Source organism: Anomaloglossus baeobatrachus, chromosome 9 (assembly GCF_048569485.1).
Source record: "Anomaloglossus baeobatrachus isolate aAnoBae1 chromosome 9, aAnoBae1.hap1, whole genome shotgun sequence".
NCBI classification, from domain to species: domain Eukaryota; kingdom Metazoa; phylum Chordata; class Amphibia; order Anura; family Aromobatidae; genus Anomaloglossus; species Anomaloglossus baeobatrachus.
The window spans coordinates 22,065,301-22,092,897 of NC_134361.1; the positions used below are offsets into that span (position 1 = coordinate 22,065,301).

At 48.3% G+C, this 27,597-nt stretch overlaps 1 protein-coding gene across 1 annotated transcript; it reads right to left on the reverse strand.

Moving 5' to 3' along the window:
- Nucleotides 1-25,969, reverse strand: GPSM3 (G protein signaling modulator 3). The gene is made up of 5 exons (XM_075323250.1): nucleotides 25,884-25,969; nucleotides 11,343-11,531; nucleotides 8,491-8,626; nucleotides 4,211-4,512; nucleotides 1-2,334 (listed from the first exon to the last, which is right to left on the reverse strand). The coding sequence occupies exons 2-5, from the start codon at nucleotides 11,418-11,420 to the stop codon at nucleotides 2,188-2,190; spliced, it is 663 nt and encodes a 220-aa protein (XP_075179365.1). The 5' UTR covers nucleotides 11,421-11,531; nucleotides 25,884-25,969; the 3' UTR covers nucleotides 1-2,187.
- Nucleotides 25,970-27,597: the final 1,628 nt, after the last annotated feature.

Below are 27,597 nucleotides of genomic sequence, written 5' to 3' on the forward strand. Positions count from 1 at the left end.
CCCCCTATACACGGCCGATTGGGGGGTAATGGAAGCACAATTTAATCATTTAACGTATTAAACTTTTGCATTTATTTATTACACTTTTTGCAAATACAAAACAGCAAATTAGAAAGGTGACGTCACCTGTTCTGAACTGTTAAAGGCACATCAGTAGCATGTTTTTTGGTGGTGGTCTATGGCAGAACATAATAGTCAAACCGCTAAGTCCTCTCCCTATTAGAGCAACATAATATATCTATAAAGAGGAACTTAACTTATTCTTTAATTATTGATCAGCCTTTGCAAATGTATGAATCTTTTTAACATACTTTTATTATCTTATTTTGTTTACTTCTCTCTCAAACATGGTGCTGTTTTAACTGCCTAGTTTGTGGTCTTTGAGAAGCTGCTTTGATCTGCTTCTCTAGGAAGAATCCATATTCAAACAATATTTACAAACACGTTCCTTTTCTGAACACGGAGAAGGGGAATGGATAACATACTTCATTATCTTATTTTGCTTCCTTCTCTCTCAAACATGATGCTCTTGTAACTGCCTAGTTTGTGCTCTTTGAGAAGCTGCTTTGATCTGCTTCTCTAGCAAGAATCAATATTCAAGCAATATTTACAAACACTCTCCTTGTCTGAACATGGGTTGAGGGGAGCAGATAACATACTTCATTATCTTATTTTGCTTCCTTCTCTCTCAAACATGGTGAGGTTGCAACTGCCTAGTTTGTGCTCTTTAAGAAGCTGCTTTGATCTGCTTCTCTAGCAAGAATCTATATTCAAACAATATTTACAAATACTTTTCTTTTCTGAACACGGGGGATGGGAACGGAGAAGCTCACACAGGAGTCTATTTATAAATAGTGTCTGAGTACAGAGTCTTGTTAGAGCAGCAGATCAAAGCAGCTTCTGAAAGAGATGAACTGGGCAGTAAGAACAGCACTTTCAGCACAGTGATTGGGAAAGATGGAAGAAAAATTAGATAATGGAGTATATTATAAAAATTTCAAAACTGGGCAAAGGCTGAGCAATAAAAAAAATATTTTAAAAAACTTTATAAGGGTGGGTGATTTTCTTACATGTAACCCAGTTCTGACAGATATACTCCAAGCAGCATCCGAGATACGATGTTGCCCTTCATTCTGGCAGATACTTTCTCCGTTGATTGGTGTAAACTATATCGTGTAAATCACCCATGTGAATAAAACCCTATTTATTACAGTGTCAGACTACAAAAGTAGAACTTTGCTCAGCGCAAATGGGAACTTTTACCAATTTACCTAAAAGTAGTGGTCAAAAAGTAAGAATCCGTAGTCAATTTAAGAATTGCATCAGGTAATGTGTGTAAAATTTGCTTTCATGAGAATATTTATATTCTATGACTGTATCCTACAATAAACAAGCCTGTGCAGCAAAGGAAGGCAGCGCACTGTACAGCAGATAATGGCTCGGCAATCATTTCCATATGATGGTCGCTGAATAGACAGCAATACAGGTCACCTAGATGGACTGAGTTGGCAGAAAACGTGGGCCCATCGGCAAAGGAGTCCACAAATACATAGACACTAGGAGCATTTGCAGTGCAGGTACAGGAAAAAAAATCCTTCATTCTTATACTTCACATTCTAGTAATCTCCCGTCGCATGTCCAAGGTTGGTTGAAAGTAATGAAACAATCAAAATGTAAAAAAAAAAAAAAAAAAAAAAAAAAGAATTGTTGCCCTCTAAAATTGCCGCCTTAGGCACTTGCCTCATTTGTCTGCATAAAAAAAAAGTCAATGCTATTCATAAGCCGCAAGCCAAAGAACAAGTTTCTGGATGATTGGGTTTTGTCTTCTATAGACACCATGGTAGACCTCGTCCACAAGGTCCTAGTCCGATATAAGGCACCAGCTATTCTTATATTAAGGATTAGCTTTATCAAATATTTCTTAAAGGCACAGACTTTGTGAAAAACTCATTTTGACCCCCAATTGGGAAAAAAAATCCTATTTTCTTTAAAAAAAAAAAAAAAAAAAAAAGTGGCTCAATTTCCTTTTTAACTTCCACATTGCCCTCATCCTCGCATTGTCCGTCGTCCTCTGCGGCGGTGGAAGTAACGGAAACCGTCTCTGTCCATAAGAGACAACGCTCCAGTGTAGAAGTGGGACACGGTGGGGTCTCGTAATCATCGGTTTCACACTCGGGCATTTTTTTCCTAGGAGCACGCGCCCCCCAGCGCCTCCGGCATTTCCACTCTTTGTTCGTCCAGACGATTTCCCTGGAGGCGGAATAAGATCTCGAACAGATCGGCATCCGCCTGCGGAATGGGAGGAGAGCTGCGCTGGTCGTTCATCCGCTGAGACTGCAAATAAACCGCAAAAGCCAAAGATCAGCCGCGCATTCACATTGTGCTATTCTAGTCACACTCATGAGTTAAGGGTGTGTATACTTTTGCAACATTTTTACTTTATTGCTCCAATGCATCTAAAATTACAAAATCAAGTGACAATCTGTCCTGTATGCAGCTCCCATTGGGATCTATGTGTCTCCAGGGTCACAGACAACAAACAACTCTTATAGTCAGGTCCTGCAGTCTTTGTTCCTCTGCCTCATTTTCTACTAAAGGTAAAATATGACCCCAGGATCGGAAATATTACAGGGCCCATTTATATATAGGTGTGTATAAGAGCCGTAAATGCAAAAATAATTGGAACAATATTTGGACAATTTTAAGTCTTTAATGAAAGAGACAGACGGAAAAAGACAGACAGAGATAGACAGGGAAAGAGATAGACAGGGAAAGAGACAGAGATAGACAGGGAAAGAGACAGACAGAGAGACAGGGAAAGAGATAGAGATAGACAAGGAAAGAGACAGAGATAGGGAAAGAGACAGACAGGGAAAGAGACAGACAGAGATAGACAAGGAAAGAGACAGACAGGGAAAGAGATAGACAGAGGCAGACAGGGAAAGAGACAGACAGGTAAAGATACAGACAGAAATAAACAGGGAAAGAGACAGACAGAGATAGACAAGGAAAGAGACAGACAGGGAAAGAGATAGACAGAGACAGAGAGGGAGACAGACAGGGGATACAGAAATAGACAGAGACAGATGGGGAAAGAGACAAAGGGAAAGATACAGACAGGGAAAGAGACAGAGAGATAGCGAGAGACAGATAGACTCAGTTTAAGAGACAGAGACTGGGAGAGAGAGAGACAGTGACTATCCCAGGCAACTCCGGGTAGGTACTACAACTAGTTTAAAATAAAATACAGTTGACTGTCTATACATGACCTATAGATGGCGCACGCGTCCACCCCTCTGCACAGCCCCTGCCTCCTCCGGGCTCGCTGCCCAGTGACCTCTGATTTGGCTGAGAAATAGGAATTTGGAATGAAAACACGTCTCTTCCTGTCGCTCTTCCTGGAAATCATTTCCATTGCATTTTGTACTAGAAACCTCACCTCTGACCTCATTAATAAAGTATCCGCTCCCTCGCCCTCCGCACCGCACAGGAGATGGTGTGGTGTATAATGAAGTCGCCTATTACAATATTATATTCCCTGCTGGGCAGGAGCAGATAAAGGGAAAACTAGAAGAAAACTAGTATAAAACCTCTGACCGTCGCTACCTCTAGGATACAGTCCTCTCTATCATCTCAGCGCAAAGGCGTGAGAAGCCGCTGCACACACTTAGTGCTGAGAATCAGAAATGCTTGTCTTCTCCCTAGGCCACCAGGGACGCTCTCATTACCCTTATTGAACACCAGGGATGTCCTCACTGACTTTCACTGCACTAGACCACCAGGATACTCACACTAACTATTTTCAACAATCTTAGACCACCACTGATGCTCTAACTAATCCTTTTTACTGCCCTAGACCATCAGGGACGCCCTCACTAACTCCTTTTCATTGCCTGCATCGTCAGGGATGCTGTCAAGAAACCCTTTATCGCTGCCTTAGACAACCAAGATACTCTCATCAACCCTGTTTTGCTTCCCTAGACCACCAGGAATGCTCTCACTAATCCTTATTCATTTCCCTAGACCACCAGGGATGCTCTCACTAATCCTTATTCATTTCCCTAGACCACCAGGGATGCTCTCCATAACCATTTTTCATTCCCTAGACCACCAGGGATGATCTCACTAAACCTTTTTCATTCCCTAGACCACCAGGGATGCTCTTCATATTGAATTTCACTACTATGCTAGTGTAGATGGCAGCTCGTACCTGATGTCCTAGGATGGTGGTATACAGCTCCTCCTGGGCGGGTATTTTGATTGAAGGAGGTTTCTTTTTACGACTCCGTCCGGCCCACGACCCGCCTCTCCTTCGCTGCAGTTCTGAGACGATCCCTTTATCATCACACGGGAGGGAAAACTGTCGGTAATTCGGCATGGATAAGTGTCTCTTGGGTGCCAGGACCTGGTCGGGCAGCAGAGCCCTCTGCTCATCCAGACGCCGGGTCTGTGCGGTGGACAGGAGCTCCAGAAACTCCTCTGTGTGCAGCGACAGGCAGGAGGCGGAGAGGCCTGGAATGGAGACGAGGGAGGTTATATTCAGGGGTCGGCAGGTCTGGAGAGAGGGGGCCGAGGACGCCGCAGACCCCGAGCATTAAAGGTGAGGGTAGAAAAACGTCCGTCTACTGCCTCCGATGTGCCTGTTTTTGAAAATTTTAGCACTTAATGTAACTCCAATAGAGGATTTTTTTTATTTTTTTTTAGCAATATTGTGTTGTTCTGTTCCTCCATTATTCCTCCTGGAAATATGTATGAATTGACCACTAGGGTGCAGCGGCAGCAGTAGCAATGAGTCCTTCTGCTGCCGCTGATCCTTCATTAGTTGTTGCTGCTACCTCTGTACTTTAGTAGTCAATTCATCTATATATTTCCAGGAGGAATAACAGAGGAATATTACAAACAAAATGCAGAGAGCTGAGAGGCATGGAATGGAAATGGATGTAGACATGTCCGTTTTAGTAAATACTTGCCCTAACATTTCTGGGGTATCTTTTCTTTTTGGTGTTCCTCTGTTATTCCTCCTGGAAATATATAGATGAATTGACCACTAGAGTGCAGAGGTAGCAGTAGCAACTAACAAGGGATCAGCAAAGGCAGAAGGACCTGCTGATCCTTTGTTAGTTGCTGCTGCTACCTCTGCACTTTAGTGATCAATTTATCAATATATTTCCAGGAGGAATAACAGAGGAATAGCACAAAGAAAGGTCAGGAGGCTGAGAAGCCTGGAATGGAAATGGATGTAGATATGTCCAATTTACTAAATATTTGCACTAACATTTCTGGGGCATCTTTTCTTTGTGCTATTCCTCTGTTATTCCTCCTGGAAATATATAGATGAATTGACCACTGGAGTGCCGAGGTAGCAGCAGCAACTAACGAAGGATCAGCGGCAACACAAGGCCATCTGATCCTTTGTTAGTTGCTGCTTCTAGCTTAGCACTCTAGTGTTCATTTCATCTGTATATTTCCAGGAGGAATAACAGAGGAATAGCACAAAGAAAAGGCAGGAGGCTGAGAGGCCTGGAAAGGAAATGGATGTAGACATGTTCGTTTTAGTAAATACTTGCACTAACATTTCTGGGGTATCTTTTCTTTCTATTGTTCCTCTGGTATTCCTCCTGGAAATATCTAGATGAATTGAGCACTAAAGTACAGAAGTACAGAGGCAGCAGCAACTAACGAAGGATCAGCTGGTCCTTCCGCCCCCGACCTAGCATTTCAGGTGTATCTTTTCTTTGTGCTATTCCTCTGTTATTCCTCCTGGAAATATATGGATGAATTGACCACTAGAGTGCAGAGGCAGCAGCAGCAACTAAAGAAGGTCATTCCGCCCCTGACCTAACATTACTGGGGTATCTTTTTTTTTTTGTGCTGTTCCTCTGTTATTCCTCCTGGAAATATCGACCATTGACTGCTACCATTTTTCCTGTCAAAAGTGTGTGTCCCTACACAAACACTCACTGGACAATAACTTTCCAGCAGGAATAACAGAGGAACAGCAGAACACAGAGTTAAAAACAAACTCTTGGAGATTGGTACAAAGTGAGGAATGAAAGTCATTACTGCAGAGATATGAGGGATGTAGTATGCTGAACGCACCACTAGATGGCAGCAGAGCTGCACGGATGGGAGCAGATACAGGGTGCGGCAGTATGATATGGGCACGGGCGGTATGATATGGGCGCGGGCGGTGTGATATGGGCGCGGGCGGTGTGATATGGGCGCGGGCGGTGTGATATGGGCGCGGGCGGTGTGATATGGGCGCAGGCGGTATGATATGGGCGCGGGCGGTATGATATGGGCGCTGTGCGTATCCTCGTATTAGCGGCCTTATTCCCTTTTTTTGGGTATTTTTAGAGCCCTGTAAATAGCAGTTCCTCTGCAGAAGCTGCCGCCGCTCCCCGGACACGATATACGGCTTTATTGTGGTGTGTGTCTTTTGTGATAAGGTTTATTGGGAATCTGCTGTTATCTGCGATTATTTCATTTTCGATAGTTTCCATGGATTGGTGGAAAAGGGAAGTGATCGCTCGGAGCAGGAAGGTCAATGTCAATCATAGCCGGGATTCCTCTGCAGGAACCTCGGCCGCCTGCTTTATAGATGACAATTGCAAGAAATTCCCCACTCCAGCTCATGTGATATTATCTGCCCGCTGCCATCTCTGTGCACAGGAGGAGTAACACTATCTCTGCCCACATGAGGAGTAACACTATCTCTGCCCACTGTGAGGCTTGTATCCTGCATTTTTATCCATTTCCCCCACTGCAAACTTTATCCATACCTTTCAGTTGTCTCTGAGCTGGTGGGTGGAGACAAGCTGCTCTGATGTCTCCCATACACAGCACACACAGAGACATGGGGGACTCTTGCTCTCCTGTCTCAATGTAGTGCATGTTCAGGAGCAGCAGCAGCATGGAGGACATTATACAGCTGCACTGAGCTGTGTAACTGTGCATCCAGTACTGGGGTAAGATAAAACAATTACTAGAAAGCAGCAGCATGGAAGACATTATACATCAGCAATGAGCAGTGTGGCTGTGAATTCAGCACTGGGGTGTGATAAACACTTACTAGAAAGTAGCAGCATGGAGGACATTATATAGCACCACTGAGCTGTGTAACTGTGCATCCAGCACTGAGGTGAGATAAACACTTACTAGAAAGCCGCAGCATGGAGGACATTATACTGCAGCACTGAGCAGTGTGGCTGTGCATCCAGCACTGGGGTTACATCAAACACATACTACAAAGCAGCAGCATGAAGGACATTACACAGCAGCACTGAGCTGTGGAACTGTGCGTCCAGCACTGGGGTGAGATAAATACTTACTAGAAAGCAGCAGCATGGAGGACATTATACTGCAGCACTGAGCAGTGTGGCTGTGAATTCAGCACTGTGGTGTGATAAACACTTACTAGAAAGCAGCAGCATGGAGGACATTATATAGGAATACTGAGCTGTGTAAGTGTACATTCAGCACTGGGGTGAGATAAACACTTACTAGAAAGCAGCAGCATGGAGGACATTATATAGGAATACTGAGCTGTGTAAGTGTACATTCAGCACTGGGGTGAGATAAACACTTACTAGAAAGCAGCAGCATGGAGGACATTATATAGGAATGCTGAGCTGTGTAAGTGTACATTCAGCACTGGGGTGAGATAAACACTTACTAGAAAGCAGCAGCATGGAGGACATTATACTGCAGCAATGAGCTGTGTAAATGTGCATCCAGCACTGGGGTTACATAAAACACATACTAGAAAGCAGCAGCACGGAGGACATTATATATGAATACTGAGCAGTGTGGCTGTGAATTCAGCACTGAGGTGAGATAAAATACTAGAAAGCAGCAGCATGGAGGACATTATACAGCAGCACTGAGCAGTGTAATTGTGAATCCAGCTCTGAGAGGAGATAAAACACTTACTAGAAAGCAGCAGCATGGAGGACATTATGCAGCGTTTTTCACCATCGAAAGCAAGGAGAGTGCAAAAACGCAGCTGCTGCGTTTGTGGGGAAACAAACTTTATTAAACAGGTGCTGTAGAAAATGACGCCAAAAATGCAGCTAAAAAAGCAGCGAAATCCGCTTTTTGGAACCTGCTAATAGAGCAGGTTTTTGGTTGGAGAAAAAAAAACACAGCAAAAACTCAACCCGTGAACACAACCCCAGTCTGGTTTTTAACCATGAAAGATTTTAGATATTTTTTCTTTAACAGTGAATGATGCATTCAGGAGGCGGAAGAAGGAGAGAAGAGGCTAATAAGTGGAGAAAGAAGCAGAGGTCTCTGATCAAGGACAATGTAAAATATAAATTAAATTCGCTTGGACTAATGATTAAAGCAAAGTTTGTTGAAGTCCCTGATGTCGTATAACAGAAAATGGCGCTGGTTTTGCTGTGATGCATTTGTCTTACTGTATACATGGCTGTACAAAGCCCTGGACTAGTCCGGGGGGCGCTGGAGGCCACATTGGGGTCACCTTACCTCTCCGTTCGCAGGTTGGGGATGGGGGAGCGGATCTCCAGGGTCTCTCGCCGTCTCCTATGATCTCTGTAGAGGCGCTTGCGTTATCTAGGAAAACACTCTCCAGTTCCTCGAATTGTGGGGACCTCGAAGGAGACTGATCCCGACCATGGAGAGACACAAGAGGCCATCGTTAGGAGCAAATCAACACACGGGACCAAAGAGGACATTAATCACTGAGTTGACGCTTTGTTTTCCTAAAATGCCGCAACGCTGTGTTGGGTGATCACTATACAGATTACAACATTGTAAACCCTACATTTCATGAACATAGTCACATACACACTACTTTAGTTAAAGGGAACCTGTCATCAGAAATTTAGCTATAAAGCTAAAAGTTCCCCCCTCTGCAGCTCCTAGGCTGCATTCTAGGAAGCTTCCTATAGTTTTTTTGGCACCTTTTATAACAAAATAATCACTTTGTAAACTGGTACCTTTTCGTATGCAAATTTCTAAAATCGTCCATGGGGGCGGGCTGCCTGGGGTCCGTTGCTGTCCTCCTGCAGATTTACGCCGCCCCCGAATGCTGAATTTCAAAAGCTCAGGATGCCGCCCCTGGGTGCCCGTGGTCCCGCGCATGCGCTGTTCCACTGTAGCGGTGCCGTGCACTGCGTGCACGTGTGACCGCTAGTGACGCTTTGCGCGGGCACGAGGTTATGGGCGGCGCTGTGAGTGTCATCAGTAAGTGCCGCCCATAACCTCGTGACCGCACTTTCCCCTATGACTCCAGCGTTATGCGCAAGCGCTCGCTGGCCAGATGCCCGGACGTCCCCTCCTTCCCATCTATTTCCTGCTGCTGAGCAGGATGGGAAGGAGGTGACGTCCGGTCATCTGGCCAGCGAGCGCTTGCGCATAACGCTGGAGTCATAGGGGAAAGTGCGGTCACGAGGTTATGGGCGGCACTTACTGATGACACTCACAGCGCCGCCCATAACCTCGTGCCCGCGCAAAGCGTCACTAGCGGTCACACGTGCACGCAGTGCACGGCACCGCTACAGTGGAACAGCGCATGCGCGGGACCACGGGCACCCAGGGGCGGCATCCTGAGCTTTTGAAATTCAGCATTCGGGGGCGGCGTAAATCTGCAGGAGGACAGCAACGGACCCCAGGCAGCCCGCCCCCATGGACGATTTTAGAAATTTGCATACGAAAAGGTACCAGTTTACAAAGTGATTATTTTGTTATAAAAGGTGCCAAAAAACTATAGGAAGCTTCCTAGAATGCAGCCTAGGAGCTGCAGAGGGGGGAACTTTTAGCTTTATAGCTAATTTTCTGATGACAGGTTCCCTTTAAGGCCCAATCATCTTCAATGTAGCAAGATAATCATCCCCTGTTTAAAGCCCCTTAAAGGGGACCGGTCACTTGTTATAAACATATATTTTTATTACAATGTGTTATTGCCGCTGTTCTCCTGAATCCTGGGATGTTTTTCTTTTGTTTCTGCGCCTCTCCATTCCTGAGATACGGCCACCAATTCCCTTTATGTGCATGTAGTCTTTTAGGCAACTGGGCGTGGCCATCAGCTCTGCTCTGTGAGACTGGATTTATATACTGGGAATAGGAGGCCATATCTCAGGAATGGAGAGGAGCAGGAACAAAAGGAAAACATCGCCGGATTCAGGAGAACAGCAGCGTTTACACCAGGCAAAAATATGACATATTTACAGCAAATGGCAGGTCCACTTTAATACTGGCCAGAGCAATCTATATGGGAAGGAACCGGTTGTTGTTACCACTATGGGGTGCACCGGGATGATTTTCTAAAGATGTTATTGACAACTGCTGAAAAAAACAGTTGATGAAGCAACTGTCCGACCTCAAACTCAGCGACGTTCTGCCCCTGCGGATACTGTGTCCCCTGTGGATCATGTGTCCCCTGTGGATCATGTGTCCCCTGCGAATCTTGTGTCCCCTGCGGATCCTGTATCCCCTGCGGATCCTGCATCCCCTACTGATCCTGCATCCCCTGCGTATCCTGCGTCCCCTGTGGATCATGTGTCCCCTGCGAATCTTGTGTCCCCTGCGGATCCTGTGTCCCCTGCGGATCCTGCATCCCCTACTGATCCTGCATCCCCTGCGGATCCTGCGTCCCCTGCGGATCCTATGTCCCCTGTGGATCCTGTGTCCCCTGCAGATACTGCGTCCCCTGTGGATCCTGTGTCCCCTGCGGATCCTGCATCCCCTACTGATCCTGCATCCCCTGTGGATCCTGTGTCCCCTGTGGATCCTGTGTCCCCTGCGGATTCTGCATCCCCTACTGATCCTGTGTCCCCTGCGGATCCTGTGTCCCCTACTGATCCTGTGTCCCCTGTGGATTCTGCATCCCCTACTGATCCTGTGTCCCCTGTGGATCCTGTGTCCCCTGTGGATCCTGTGTCCCCTGTGGATCCTGTGTCCCCTGCGGATCCTGTGTCCCCTGCGGATCCTGCGTCCCCTGCGGATCCTGTGTCCCCTGTGGATCCTGTGTCCCCTGCGGATTCTGTGTCCCCTGTGGATCCTGTGGATCATGCGTCCCCTGCGGATCCTGCGTCCCCTCGGAACCTGCGTCCCCTGCGGATCCTGCGTCCCCTGCGGATCCTGCGTCCCCTGTGGATCCTGTGTCCCCTGTGGATCCTGTGTCCCCTGCGAATCCTGCGTCCCCTGTGGATCCTGTGTACCCTGCGGATCCTGCGTCCCCTGTGGATCCTGCGTCCCCTGTGGATCCTGCGTCCCCTGTGGATCCTGTGTCCCCTGCGGATCCTGTGTCCCCTGCAGATCCGGTGTCCCGGGTGCAGGTGTTTTCCTCCTTCCCTATCTGTGTAACGCCTGCTTACCTCGCTTCGAGCGTCGCTCTGTCCATCTGTACCCGTCTCGGCCATGTTGGAGCGCTCGTTGGCTCCGGTCTCGCTCATTCTTCGCCTCGTAGCTTCTCTACATACAATGTCTTCTCTCCTGGAAAGTTCTGCAGCTGCAGATCCCTTTTTGCTTCTTCCTTCCTAAATCTTCAGGCAGCAGCTTTCATTCTGTAGAGAAGTGAGAGGATGGGTTATCGCTCTGGGGCCAGACGTGACCTTTCGGTGTCAGGCAGAGGCTGCACAGTATCCCAGGTACGGCACAAAGCCAATGCTGTGGTCTCAGAATACGCTGTCAGGTATGCTTAGATGGGAAATAACACTAATTCTGGACATTACGTGACTTGTGTCCGTCATTTTTACCGTCTTCCCCTCCTCAGCCTCTATCTACAGTTCTCAGTTCCCTCTGAGCTGGTGGGTGGAGACGAGCGGCTCTGATGTCTCCTGTACACAGCACACACAGACATGGCGGATTCCCGCTCTCCTGTCGCTTTGTGTCTCACCGTCAGATGCAGCAGCAGTGAGGACGCTGTGCACACCTCCCAACCGGCCAGAATTCACAATTTGGGGAGTTGTCCCACTGTCCCGGGGTGTTGGGGGTATGCCCCGACATCAAATGTATCTGTGTCACCCGGACACAGATACAGTTGAACGCAATGGCGGAGCAGGGAACCATCACAACCCCGCTCCATCATTCCATCTGGACAAACTGAAGGACCTACAAGGTCGGTCAAGTCATGTGACTAAGGCAGCATGGAGCAGCGCAGCAGCAGCGGGGCAGGGGGTGAGCCACACACAGGCTGTGTGTATATGTAGAGAGGAAATGTGGGGCATCATACTGTGTGTATGTGTGGGGGGGTAATGTGGGGCATCATACTGTGTGTATGTGTGGGGGGGTAATGTGGGGCATCACACTGTGTGTCTGTGTGGGGGGGTAATGTGGGGCATCACACTGTGTGTATGTGTGGGGGGGTAATGTGGGGCATCACACTGTGTGTATGTGTGGGGGGGTAATGTGGGGCATCACACTGTGTGTCTGTGTGGGGGGGTAATGTGGGGCATCACACTGTGTGTATGTGTGGGGGGGTAATGTGGGGCATCACACTGTGTGTATGTGTGGGGGGGGTAATGCGGGGCATCATACTGTGTGTATGTGTAGGGGGGGTAATGCGGGGCATCATACTGTGTGTATGTGTGGGGGGGGTAATGCGGGGCATCATACTGTGTGTATGTGTGGGGGGGGTAATGTGGGGCATCACACTGTGTGTATATGTAGAGAGGTAATGCGGGGCATCATACTGTGTGTACGTGTAGGGAGGTAATGTGGGGCATCATACTGTGTGTATGTGTGGGGGGGTAATGTGGGGCATCATACTGTGTGTATATGTAGGGGGGTAATGTGGGGCATTATACTGTGTGTATATGTAGGGGGGTAATGTGGGGCATCACACTGTTTGTATATGTAGAGAGGTAATGTGGGGCATCACACTGTGTGTATGTGTAGGGAGGTAATGTGGGGCATCACACTGTGTGTATATGTAGAGAGGTAATGTGGGGCATCACACTGTGTGTATGTGTGGGGGGGTAATGTGGGGCATCATACTGTGTGTATGTGTGGGGGGGTAATGTGGGGCATCATACTGTGTGTATGTGTGTGGGGGGTAATGTGGGGCATCATACTGTGTGTATATGTAGAGAGGTAATGTGGGGCATCACACTGTGTGTATGTGTAGGGAGGTAATGTGGGGCATCACACTGTGTGTATATGTAGAGAGGTAATGTGGGGCATCATACTGTGTGTATGTGTGGGGGGGTAATGTGGGGCATCATACTGTGTGTATATGTAGAGAGGTAATGTGGGGCATCATACTGTGTGTATGTGTAGGGAGGTAATGTGGGGCATCATACTGTGTGTATGTGTAGGGGGATACTGTGGGGCATCATACTGTGTGTACGTGTAGGGGGGTAATGTGGGGCATCATACTGTGTGTATATGTAGAGCGGTACTGTGGGGCATCACACTGTGTGTATGTGTAGGGGGGTAATGTGGGGCATCACACTGTGTGTATATGTAGAGGGGTACTGTGGGGCATCACACTGTGTGTATATGTAGGGGGGTAATGTGGGGCATCACACTGTGTGTATGTGTGGGGGGGTAATGTGGGGCATCACACTGTGTGTATGTGTGGGGGGGGTAATGCGGGGCATCATACTGTGTGTATGTGTGGGGGGGGTAATGCGGGGCATCATACTGTGTGTATGTGTGGGGGGGGTAATGCGGGGCATCATACTGTGTGTATGTGTGGGGGGGGTAATGCGGGGCATCATACTGTGTGTATGTGTGGGGGGGGTAATGTGGGGCATCACACTGTGTGTATATGTAGAGAGGTAATGCGGGGCATCATACTGTGTGTACGTGTAGGGAGGTAATGTGGGGCATCATACTGTGTGTATGTGTGGGGGGGTAATGTGGGGCATCATACTGTGTGTATATGTAGGGGGGTAATATGGGGCATTATACTGTGTGTATGTGTAGGGGGGTAATGTGGGGCATCATACTGTGTGTATATGTAGGGGGGTAATGTGGGGCATCACACTGTGTGTATATGTACTACTAACCAAAATACCACAATGTTTGTCTGCTATTTCATCCTTCTTCTCTGCACGATTCCTAAAACTTAACATGGACAAAACAGAGTTCATTGTCTTTCCTCCTCCTCACTCATCTCCTCCAACAAGCCTTTCCATCAAACTTGATGGTTGCTCACTCACCCCAGTCTCACAAGCTCGTTGCCTTGGAGTGACCCTCGACTCTGCTCTATCCTTCAAGCCACACATCCAAGCCCTCTTCACCTCATGCCGATTACAACTCAAAAATATCTCCCGGATCCGTGCTTTTCTTAACCAAGAATCTGCAAAAACATTAGTGCATGCCCTCATCATCTCCCGCCTCGACTACTGCAACCTCCTGCTCTCTGGCCTCCCTTCCAACACTCTTGCACCCCTCCAATCTATCCTAAACTCTGCAGCCCGCTTAATCCACCTCTCCCCTCGCTACTCCCCAGCCTCGCCACTCTGCCAATCCCTTCATTGGCTTCCCATCGCCCAACGACTCCAGTTCAAAACATTAACCATGACATACAAAGCCATGCACAACCTGTCTCCTCCCTACATCTGTGACCTAGTCTCCCGGTACCTACCTGCACGCAACCTCAGATCCTCACAAGATCTCCTTCTCTACTCCTCTCTTATCTCCTCTTCCCACAATCGTGTACAAGATTTCTCCCGTGCATCCCCCATACTCTGGAACGCTCTACCTCAGCACATCAGACTCTCCCCTACCGTGGAAAGCTTCAAGAGGAACCTCAAGACCCACCTCTTCCAACAAGCCTACAACCTACAATAGCCCTCAGCCCAGTAGACCACTGCGCAACCAGCTCTGTCCTCACCTATTGTACCATCACCCATTCCCTGTAGACTGTGAGCCCTCGCGGGCAGGGTCCTCTCTCCTCCTATACCAGTCTGTCTTGTACTGTTAATGATTGTTGTACATATACCCTCTTTCACTTGTAAAGCGCCATGGAATAAATGGCGCTATAATAATAAATAATAATAATAATAATGTAGAGAGGTAATGTGGGGCATCACACTGTGTGTATGTGTAGGGAGGTAATGTGGGGCATCACACTGTGTGTATATGTAGAGAGGTAATGTGGGGCATCATACTGTGTGTATGTGTGGGGGGGGTAATGTGGGGCATCATACTGTGTGTATATGTAGAGAGGTAATGTGGGGCATCATACTGTGTGTATGTGTAGGGAGGTAATGTGGGGCATCACACTGTGTGTATATGTAGAGGGGTACTGTGGGGCATCACACTGTGTGTATATGTAGAGGGGTACTGTGGGGCATCATACTGTGTGTATATGTAGAGGGGTACTGTGGGGCATCACACTGTGTGTATATGTAGAGGGGTACTGTGGGGCATCACACTGTGTGTATATGTAGAGGGGTAATGTGGGGCATCATACTGTGTGTATATGTAGGGGGGTAATGTGGGGCATCACACTGTGTGTATATGTAGAGGGGTACTGTGGGGCATCATACTGTGTGTATGTGTAGGGGGGGTAATGTGGGGCATCATACTGTGTGTATATGTAGAGGGGTACTGTGGGGCATCACACTGTGTGTATATGTAGAGGGGTACTGTCGGGCATCATACTGTGTGTATGTGTAGGGAGGTAATGTAAGGCATCACACTGTGTGTATGTGTAGGGAGGTAATGTGGGGCATCACACTGTGTGTACGTGTAGGGGGATATTGTGGGGCATCACACTGTGTGTATATGTAGGGGGATACTGTGGGGCATCATACTGTGTGTATGTGTGTGGGGGTAATGTGGGGCATCATACTGTGTGTACGTGTAGGGAGGTAATGTGGGGCATCACACTGTGTGTATGTGTGTGGGGGTACTGTGAGGCATCATACTGTGTGTATATGTAGAGAGGTAATGTGGGGCATCACACTGTGTGTATATGTAGGGGGGGTACTGTGGGGCATTATACTGTGTGTATATGTAGGGGGGTACTGTGGGGCATTATACTGTGTGTATGTGTGGGGGGTACTGTGGGGCATTATACTGTGTGTATGTGTGGGGGGGTACTGTGAGGCATCATACTGTGTGTATATGTAGAGAGGTAATGTGGGGCATCACACTGTGTGTATATGTAGGGGGGGTACTGTGGGGCATTATACTGTGTGTATATGTAGGGGGGGTACTGTGGGGCATTATACTGTGTGTATGTGTGGGGGGGGTACTGTGGGGCATCATACTGTGTGTATATGTAGGGGGGTACTGTGGGGCATTATACTGTGTGTATGTATGGGGGGGTACTGTGGGGCATTATACTGTGTGTATGTGTGGGGGGGGTACTGTGAGGCATCATATTGTGTGTATGTGTGGGGGGGTACTGTGGGGCATTATACTGTGTGTATGTGTGGGGGGGTACTGTGGGGCATTATACTGTGTGTATGTGTGGGGGGTACTGTGGGGCATTATACTGTGTGTATATGTAGGGGGGTACTGTGGGGCATCATACTGTGTGTATGTGTGGGGGGGTACTGTGGGGCATTATACTGTGTGTATGTGTGGGGGGTACTGTGGGGCATTATACTGTGTGTATATGTAGGGGGGTACTGTGGGGCATCATACTGTGTGTATGTGTGGGGGGTACTGTGGGGCATTATACTGTGTGTATATGTAGGGGGGTACTGTGGGGCATCATACTGTGTGTATGTGTGGGGGGGTACTGTGGGGCATTATACTGTGTGTATGTGTGGGGGGGTACTGTGGGGCATTATACTGTGTGTATATGTAGGGGGGTAGGGGGGTACTGTGGGGCATCATACTGTGTGTATGTGTGGGGGGGTACTGTGGGGCATTATACTTTGTGTATGTGTGGGGGGGGTACTGTGTGGCATTATATTGTGTGTATGTGTGGGGGGGTACTGTGGGGCATTATACTGTGTGTATGTGTGGGGGGGTACTGTGAGGCATCATACTGTGTGTATGTGTGGGGGGGTACTGTGGGGCATTATACTGTGTGTATGTGTGGGGGGTACTGTGAGGCATCATACTGTGTATATGTAGGGGGGTACTGTGGGGCATCATACTGTGTGTATGTGTAGGGGGATACTGTGGGGCATCATACTGTGTGTATGTGTAGGGGGATACTGTGGGGCATCATACTGTGTGTATGTGTGGGGGGGCGTACTGTGGGGCATTATACTGTGTGTATGTGTGGGGGGTACTGTGGGGCATTATATTGTGTGTATGTGTGGGGGGTACTGTGGGGCATTATACTGTGTGTATGTGTGGGGGGGTACTGTGGGGCATCATACTGTGTGTATGTGTGGGGGGGTACTGTGGGGCATCATACTGTGTGTATGTGTGGGGGGGTACTGTGAGGCATCATACTGTGTGTATGTGTGGGGGGGTACTGTGAGGCATCATACTGTGTGTATGTGTGGGGGGGTACTGTGAGGCATCATACTGTGTGTATGTGTGGGGGGGTACTGTGGGGCATTATACTGTGTGTATGTGTGGGGGGTACTGTGGGGCATTATACTGTGTGTATGTGTGGGGGGTACTGTGGGGCATTATACTGTGTGTATGTGTGGGGGGTACTGTGGGGCATTATACTGTGTGTATGTGTGGGGGGGGTAACACTCTTTGCAACATTTAGAGATTTATTTGACAGCAGCCGCATGGATTATAATAAGAAACAATGGTCTAGAGATGTTTGACTTCTGCACCAGCTCTTTGTGTCGGCCGCTAGCCGCTCCCCTCCATAGAATGTTATGAGCACCAGCTCTCTGTGTCGGCCTCTAGCTCCTCCCCTCCATAGAATGTTATGAGCACCAGCTCTCTGTGTCGGCCGCTAGCCCCTCCCCTCCATAGAATGTTATGAGCACCAGCTCGCTGTGTCGGCCTCTAGCTCCTCCCACCCCATAGAATCTTATGAGCACCAACTGTCATTTCCTTTCTCAGTAATTCCCGGAATACACATTTTAGTGATGGATTGAAAGTGACTCATTCGTTCGGAAGAGGAAAGAAGTGGCTTCTCTGATGAGATATACTACAAAGTGTGTAAGCCCTCTCGCGGAGTGGTAGCACAGACACAGCAGTCTCTTTAGTGGTGGTAACTTTAGTTTACTCCCTTTAAGCATCTCAGCAACAACTCCCGTCTTTGTAGTCAGTCGTCTCGCCCCGGCCTCTTCTGACCACTCTAGTGACTGTCTAATTCTTGGGCCCCTTCACTCCGGGATGACTTCTCGGCCGGCAGTCAGGCAGTCTCTCACTCTCTCTATGTCTTTGCACTTGTCACATTAGTGGCTCACTCCTCACTCGTACGGTCACTCCTGGCCTGCTCACCTGGATATTTGCTCATCATCTCTTTCAGGCGTTCATCACTCTCCTGTCTCCTCAATGTCAGCCATTGCCCTCCCTCAAGACCCCATTTCCCTGCTTGTCTTACTATGAAGACAGAACTCTACATGGTCTGTTTCTTTTTCATCTTCTTACCGTATGACGTCTTCTTCCACCAGGGACACTCACAGAGGTAATCTCTCCCCAACCAGGTAACATAGCTCCCCACTATCCACGTTACCACCAGGGACACTCACAGAGGTAATCTCTCCCCAACCAGGTAACATAGCTCCACACTTTCCATGTTACCATCACTCGCAGAGGTAATCTCCCCAACCAGGTAACATAGCTCCACACTATCCATGTTACTACTAGGGACACTCACAGAGGTACTCTCTCCCCAACCAGGTAACATAGCTCAACACTATCCATGTTACCATCACTCGCAGAGGTAATCTCCCCAACCAGGTAACATAGCTCCACACTATCCATGTTACCACCAGGGACACTCACATAGGTAATCTCTCCCCAACCAGGTAACATAGCTCCACACTATCCATGTTACCACCAGGGACACTCACAGAGGTAATCTCTCCCCAACCAGGTAACATAGCTCCACACTATCCATGTTACCATCACTCGCAGAGGTAATCTCCCCAACCAGGTAACATAGCTCCACACTATCCATGTTACCACCAGGGACACTCACATAGGTAATCTCTCCCCAACCAGGTAACATAGCTCCACACTATCCATGTTACCACCAGGGACACTCACAGAGGTAATCTCTCCCCAACCAGGTAACATAGCTCCACACTATCCACGTTACTACTAGAGACACTCATAGAGGTAATCTCCCTTCCCATGTAACATAGCTCCAGACTATCCATGTTACCTCTGCAATTGACCCTGGTGGGGAAGTAAGCCCTAATATAATCTAGGCTAGAAACATCTGCCAGTTTCATCAACTCAATCAACCTCTTACTAGGCTGCTGCAGGGCTGGCATGGCCAGAGGTACCACAAGTATCTAAGTGGGACATGGATTGACCAGAGAATGGAAGTTGTCTGACTTTGGTGTTTTCTTGGTTACATTGCTATCGCTCTATATTTGGAGCTCGGCTTTTATGTTTGATAGTTGAGGGCGGCTTCCTCACATTGGGCAATCTATTACACAATGGATTTCTGTAATGATCACTGGTTTGTTTACTGCAGACCTCATCAGTGCCACCCGTGACCGGTCAATATCGAGAAAATTCTGGAAATAGGAACTCCCAATACTTTTAGAATCCCGGGAGAGAATCGTAAGGTCCACGATACAAATTCGGTGGTTTGTTGGGTTTATTCCATTCTTCTACAGCTTACAAGTTAGCAAGAAGAAGGGATGGGGTTTGTTTGCAGTTGATAACCAGGGCCTTGGATAATTTACCCTCCAGGCCACATGCAGCTAAAAATTGCAAAGTAGGACATTATATAGCTGTCGGCTATCTCTGCTATACAGATGCACACTCAGCTCAGCCGAGCATGCATGTGTTCTCAGTAGAAAAATGGGGAAAAGGGTATTTAGTGGCTTTTCTCCCAGTTATAAGTTGAACTCCAGCCGCCCTTTCATTATCACCGTGACGTGTGCCTTGTTGGGAGGCTGCCCCTACAGACATTGGTGGGTTTGGCCACTAACATTTTTGGTGTGTTGCCAGCTTTACTAGCCATAGTGACCCAAGAAAGCCTGTAAGATTAGCAAATGGCAGTAAAGGGATTGAGTGCCAATGAGAACCCGAATACATCATTTGCATTGTGCAGAGAAGCTTCAGCTCAAAGGTCTCATTACGCAACGACTTCACCAAAAACTTCTCTTCTAGACGTGTTGCATAAACCGCGCTACAGATATTACTGTCAACCACATGATGCAGAGAATATGGCCGAGAGCTGCACAGATCCCCACTGACAGCCACAACATGAATGAGAAAGCTTTGAGCGGGACGTATTGTCAAGATCCCTCAACGTGTAGCTCTCTATGTGGAGACCACGGAGGAGTCCAATGGAGAAAGCTAGAGAAGCGACATTCACACCTTGCTTCATTTCCCAATATATAACAGTTTTAGCACCACCAAAGTTTCTGTCGGGTCTTTAGGACACTGAGAAAATTTCTAAAATGATAGGTTCCTTGCCGTTAGGGCAACATTTCTACAAGATTTTGATGTTCGTGTCAAACTACTGAAAGATGCCCAGCAAGGGGACAATAAATCATTGCCCACCTGGGCTACTGCAACCTTCTCTCACCTGGGCTACTACAACCTTCTTCACCTAAGCTACTGCAACCTTCTCACCTGGGATACTGCAACCTTCTCTCACCTGGACTACTGCAACCTTCTCTCACCTGGGCTACTGCAACCTTCTCTCACCTGGGCTACTGCAACCTTCTCTCACCTGGGCTACTGCAACCTTCTCTCACCTGGGCTACTGCAACCTTCTCTCACCTGGGCTACTGCAACCTTCTCTCACCTGGGCTACTGCAACCTTCTCTCACCTGGGCTACTGCAACCTTCTCTCACCTGGGCTACTGCAACCTTCTCTCACCTGGGCTACTGCAACCTTCTCTCACCTGGGCTACTGCAACCTTCTCTCACTTGGACTATTGCAACCTTCTCTCACCTGAACTACTGCAACCTTCTCTCACCTGGGCTACTGCAACCTTCTCTCCCCTGGGCTACTGCAACCTTCTCTCCCCTGGGCTACTGCAACCTTCTCTCACCTGGGCTACAGCAACCTTCTATTACCCGTGCTACTGCAACCTTCTCTCACTTGAACTACTGCAACTTTCTCTCACCTGAACTACTGCAACCTTCTCTCACCTTGGCTACTGCAAGCTTCTCTCACCTGGACTACTGCAACCTTCTCTCACCTGGACTACTGCAACCTTCTCTCACCTGGGCTACTGCAACCTTCTCTCACCTGGGCTACTGCAACCTTCTCTCACCTGGGCTACTGCAACCTTCTCTCACCTGGGCTACTGCAACCTTCTCTGTCACTCTTGCACTTTTTCAATCCTTCCGTAACACTGTTGCCAGGTTAATCATCCTCTCCCTGTGTTACTCCTCTGTCTCCCCGCTCTGCCAATCTCTTCCCTGGCTACAAAGTTTCCAGAGAATTCAGTTCCATAAATTAATAATTTACACAATCTTCCATAAGTGGTCCCCTCCAAAATTCTCTGACCTAATCTCTCTGCCCTTTCTTTGCTCTCCTCTTGTCTGCCCCTCACACAGCCATGTCCAGGGCTCCTCTTGTGCTTTCCTCGTACTCTGGAATTTACTACATGAAACAATTTGATTCTCTCCCAACTTCAAAAACTTCAATCACAACTTCAAAACCCATCTCTCCATAAACGTTAAATGTATTCTCACTACTGCACGTATAGAGAGAAAGAAGAGCCATACTCATCAATGAGCCGGACTCTTTAGGAGTTGTTATGGCAGATGGAGGTTACAGGGGGATTCACAGCTGGATGGGTCAAGTGTGAGGAGGTCATACGGGTCATGCTAAAAGTTGTTTGTGTCTGTGGCTTGTGCAAAAGGAAGCCTGAATAATACAACAAAAGCAAAAAAGATCCATGACGGCAGCTGCACAGAACTGCAGAGGAGGCAAAAAACAGAATCTATATTCCTAGCATCGATTTCATCAACGATCGTGGCTGGAAAAATGAATATATCTATTGAAAAACATTAGATGACGAGACCACCTGCCACATCTCCTGCCACATCTCAGGTTGTGGCTTCTGCTTTACCCCGGAGCTCGGCTTTTGCAGATCGGCTGCTGAGTGTTAGCACAAGCCCGCAACAAGAGAACCGATACAGTCTGCACACAACAGTATAACGAGGGCAAGCTGGCCATGGGCCCCCTCGGGTGACCGGCCCTCGACAGTAGCCCAGATTGCCCTCATTATAATCCCTCTATGGGTACAGACATAAATAGTATAAATCCCCAGTAACTACAGTGCCTTGCGAAAGTATTCAACACCCCCCCTTCCCCCTTGGCTTTTTCCCTATTTTGTTACATTACAACCTGTGTTTAAATATTTTTATGGGGGAAAAAAAAGAAATAAAAATTGCCATGTTCATTTGTGTTCACCCCATTTGCCATGAAGCCCCTAAAAATTTCTAGTGTAAGCATTGCCCTCATAAGTCACATGCTTAGTGACAGAAGGTCCACCTGTGTGCAAGCTAAGAGTCCTGAGTCTGTCAGTATAGAGAGCTCTTTTCTGAACGGCAATTGAGGCTGCAACACCATTATGCAGATTGCAAAACTAACCAAACAACACCATCAAGACCAAGGAGATCTCCAAACAACACCATGAAGACCAAAAAGATCTCCAAACAACACCATGAAGACCAAGGAGATCTACAAACAACACCATGAAGACCAAGGAGATCTCCAAATATAACCATGAAGATAAAATGTGATCCCCAAACAACACCATGAAGACAAACAAGATCTCCAAACTAAACCATAAAGACTAAGGAGATCTACAAACAACACCATAAAGGTCGAGGAGATCTCCAAACAACACCATGAAGGCCAATGAGATCTCCAAACAACACCATGAAGGCCAATGAGATCTCCAAACAACACCATGAAGTCCAATGAGATCTCCAAACAACACCATGAAGACCAAGGAGATCTCCACACAACACCATGAAGACCAAGGTGATCTCCAAATATAACCATGAAGATAAAGGTGATCCCCAAACAACACCATGAAGACAAACAAGATCTCCAAACTACACCATGAAGACCAAGGTGATCTCCAAATATAACCATGAAGACCAAGGTGATCCCCAAACAACACCATGAAGACAAACAAGATCTCCAAACTACACCATGAAGACCAAGGAGATCTCCAAACAAGTCTGAAACAAAGTGGTGAGAAGTACAAGTCAGGGTTGGGTTCTAAAAAAAATATCCTAATCTCTGATGATCCCCTGGAGGACCATCAAATCCAGTGTCATCAAATGGAAAGAATATGGTACCACAACAAACCTGCCAAGAGCATCCACCCTCCAAAACTCTCAGCCCCGGTAAGGAAGGCATTAATCAGAGAGGCAGCACAGAGACAGCACGAAAGGTAACCCCGAAGGAGCTGCAGAGTTCCCAAGCAGAGACTGCAGTATCTGTCCATACGACCACAATAAGCCGTACACTCTATAGATCCGGCCTTTATGGAAGGGAGGCCAAAAAAAAGCATTTACTTCCAGCCAAAATTTGGAAGACTTGATTTGATTTTGCCAAAGTATAGATTACTACAAGGAATGGAGGCCGCCTGTATGATGAGTAATGGAGGCCGCCCGTATGATGAGTAATGGAGGCCGCCTGTATGATGAGTAATGGAGGCCGCCCGTATGATGAGTAATGGAGGCCGCCCGTATGATGAGTAATGGAGGCCGCCCGTATGATGAGTAATGGAGGCCGCCCGTATGATGAGTAATGGAGGCCGCCCGTATGATGAGAGGTTGAAAAAGTTAGATATGTTTAGCTTAGAAAAAAAGACGTCTCAGAGGAGATCTCATTTATATGTATAAATACATGTGTGGTCAATATAAAGGACTGGCACATGACTTATTTCTTCCAAAGACAATACTAAGGACCAGGGGGCACTCACTGCGAGTGGAAGAAAAGCGACAGCTAAATAGGAAAGGGTTCTTTACAGTTAGAGCAGTCAGACTGTGGAATGCCGACCACAAGAGGTAGTAATGGCAGATACTATAACAGCTTTTAAAAAAGGGCTGGATGATTTCCTCAGTACACAACATTGTTGGTTATAAGTGACTTAAGGCTACTTTACACGCTGCGATATCGGTCCCGATATCGCTAGTGTGGGTACCCGCCCCCATCTGTTGCGCGACACGGGCATATCGCTGCCCGTGCCGCACAACATCGCCCAGAGCCGTCACACATACTTACCTGTCCGGCGACGTCGCTGTGACCGGCGAACCGCCTCCTTTCTAAGGGGGCGGTCCGTGCGGCGTCACAGCGACGTCACTGAACCGCCGCCCAATCGCAGCGGAGGGGCGGAGATGAGCGGGACGTAACATCCCGCCCACCTCCTTCCTTCCACATAGCGGCCGGGAGGCAGGTAGGGAGACGTTCCTCGCTCCTGCGGCGTCACACGCAGCGATGTGTGATGCCGCAGGAACGAGGAACAACCTCGTTACTGCTGAAGTAACGATAATTGGGAATGGACCCCCGTGTCGCCGATTAGCGATTTTTCACTGTTTTGCAACGATGCAAAATCGCTAATCGATGTCACACGCAACGGCATCGCTAATGCGGCCGGATGTGCGTCACGAATTCCGTGACCCCAACGACTCCGCATTAGCGATGTCGTAGCGTGTAAAGCCCCCTTTAGGGACAAAATGTAGAACTGGTGGAGGAAGGGGGAACTAGATGGACCTAGGTCTTTTTTCAACCTATGTAACTATGTAACTATATTTGGAGGAAGGTGCTGTGGTGAGAGGAGACCAAAACTGAACTTTTTGGCCACCAAGGTAAATGCTATGTCTGGCACCAAACCAACACAGTTCATCATAACAAGAACACCATCCCCACAGTGAGACATGGTGGTGGCAGCATCATGCTGTGGGGATGTTTTTTGGCAGCAGGGACAGGGAAAATAGTCTGAGTCGAAGGGAAGATGGATGATGTGAAATACAGGAATATTATTGAGCAAAACCTGTTTCAGTCCCTCAGAGATTTGAGACTGGGACGGAGATTCTTCTTCCAACAAGACAATGACCCAAATATACTGCTAAAGCAACACTCGAGTGGTTTAAGGGGAAATATGTAAATGTATTGGAGTGGCCGAGTCACAGCCCAGACCTTAATCCAATGGAGAATCTGTGGACACACTTGAAGGCTGCTGCTCACCAGAAGATACATCTATCTTGAAGGAGCTGGAGTGGTTTTATCTTGGTCAAAAATCCCAGTGGTAAGATGTGGAAAGCTCATAGAGACTTCTCCAAAGAGACTTGCAGCTGTAACTGCCGTAAAAGGAGTCTCTACAGAGTACGGACTTTAGGGGGGTGAATAGTTTTGCACTCTGAAGATTTCAGTTATTTTGTCCTGTATATTGTTTGCTTCACAATAAAAAGAAAACCAAATGTTCACAGTTGTCGGCATGTTCTCTACATGACCTGACACAAACCCTCAAAGAAAATAGTGAAGTCCAGGTTGTGCGGTAGCAAAACACAAAAAATAGCAAGGGGGGGGGGGTGAATATTATTGCAAGACATGGTAATGGGGGTGGTAAGGCGAAGGTACAGACTTTAGGGGTGCGGTGTCCTACGCGCTGGTCTGGTTGTACCTCTCACCCCAGATTCCTATAGGTACCGTATATATATATGAGATGCCTGCGACGTCCTCCGCTCTTGTGGACCGTCCGTCCATTATTCCCCTGAGCGGTGGCTGATCTGATCTCGGTGGTTAGCTGCAGATTAGCTCTAGTATTTCCTGAGCCGCTCTCTATCTATCTGTATCTAGAGGAGCTCGCGGCTGCGGTCAGTATAGTATATAGGGGACAGTACAGCATATACAGCATCGGCCTCACCTCGCTATGTTCATCGCCCGAGTCCGGAGCCGTCTCTTCGCTGTCTCTGCTTCTTACTAAAAGCTGTCGCTTCCCCCAACGCCTCTTCTTCCGCTCGTTCTCTTCCTCTTTTCTTCCTGTCTTCCTCTCTCTGCTTCTCTTTCTTTTTAAAATCTGTCATTTACCCCCCCCCCCCTCACTTTCTCCAGCTTTGTTGTGAGTTCACTTAACCCCATCATGGGCACCCCCGTATGTGGCACCCCCGTATGTGGCACCCCCGTATGTGGCACCCCCGTATATGCCACCCCTGTATGTGGCACCCCCGTATGTGGCACCCCCGTATGTGCCACCCCCGTATGTGGCACCCCCGTATGTGGCACCCCCGTATGTGGCACCCCCGTATGTGTCACCCTTGTATATGCCACCACCGTATGTGTCACCCCTGTATATGCCACCCCCGTATGTGTCACCCCTGTATATGTCCCCCCCGTATGTGTCACCCCCGTATGTGTCACCCCTGTATGTGGCACCCCCGTATGTGTCACCTCTGTATGTGGCACCCCCGTATATGTCACCCCTGTATGTGGCACCCCCGTATGTGTCACCCCTGTATGTGGCACCCCCGTATATGTCACCCCTGTATGTGGCACCCCCGTATGTGGCACCCCCGTATGTGGGACCCCCGTATGTGGCACCCCTGTATATGCCACCACCGTATGTGTCACCCCTGTATATGCCACCCCCGTATGTGTCACCCCTGTATATGCCACCCCCGTATGTGTCACCCCCGTATGTGTCACCCCCAATTTTATACAACCCTAGCTCTGCTCACCAATGTCATGGGCCACTCTGATCCCGCAGTCTCTCAGAGGTCTCTTGTGGTCCATGAGTCTCTCTCATCTGCCTTTCTCTTGGTGTTGGAGGTCTCTCGCCTTCCCCTCTCTCTAGCCTGCCTCTCTCTAGCCTGCCTCTCTCTTCTGCTTCCCTCTCTCGCCTGCCTCTCTCTAGCCTGCCTCTCTCTTCTGCTTCCCTCTCTCGCCTGCCTCTCTCTAGCCTGTCTGTCTCTTGCTGTTGGAGGTCTCTCGCCTGCCTCTCTCTCCTGCCTCTCTCTCATGCTGTCTCTCTCTCGTACTGTCTCTCTCTTGACTGCTTATCTAGGGCTGCCTATATCTTGGGCTGTCTCTCTCCTGCTCTCTCTCCCTGACTATATCGCTCTTGCGCTGTCTCTCTTTGGGGCTGTCTCTCTCCGTGTTTGTCTCGTGTTTGCTTGTGGGCCGCCTCTTTACCTGGCTGCCTCTTTCTCTCAGGCTGCCTCTCTCCCTGGCTGTCTCTGCCTGAGGCTGTCTCTTTATCTTGGGCTGACACTCTCAATGGCTGTCAATCTTAGGCTGTCTCTCTCTCTCAGCTGTCTCTCAGGCGGTCTCTCTCGGACTGTCTCTCTCCAGGGCTGTCTGTCTCCCTGGCTGTCTCTCTCTGGGGCTGTGTCGTTGAGGCTGTTTCTCTCCCAGGTTGTCTCTCTCTTCGGCTGTCTCTCTCTGGCAGTCTCTTTGGCGGTCTTTCTCAGGTGGTCTCTCTGGTGGTCTCTCTGGTGGTCTCTCTCCCTGGTGGTCTCTCTTGCAGTCTCTCTCTGTCTCTCTCTCTGGCTGTCTCTCTCTCTGGCGGTCTCTTTGGCGGTCTCTCTCTGGCGGTCTCTTTGGCGGTCTCTCTCAGGTGGTCTCTCTGGCGGTCTCTCTCT

What these genes read in the sequence shown, in the direction of transcription:
- GPSM3 (XM_075323250.1), bottom strand. Translation starts at nt 11,420, where the DNA reads ATGAGCGAGACCGGAGCCAACGAGCGCTCCAACATGGCCGAGACGGGT. An exon ending in CCCAACCTGCGAACGGAGAG is followed by an intron (nt 4,513 to 8,490) that starts GTAAGGTGACCC and finishes TCTCCATTCCAG; the next exon opens with GCCTCTCCGCCTCCTGCCTG. An exon ending in CCACCATCCTAGGACATCAG is followed by an intron (nt 2,335 to 4,210) that starts GTACGAGCTGCC and finishes GTTTATTTGCAG; the next exon opens with TCTCAGCGGATGAACGACCA.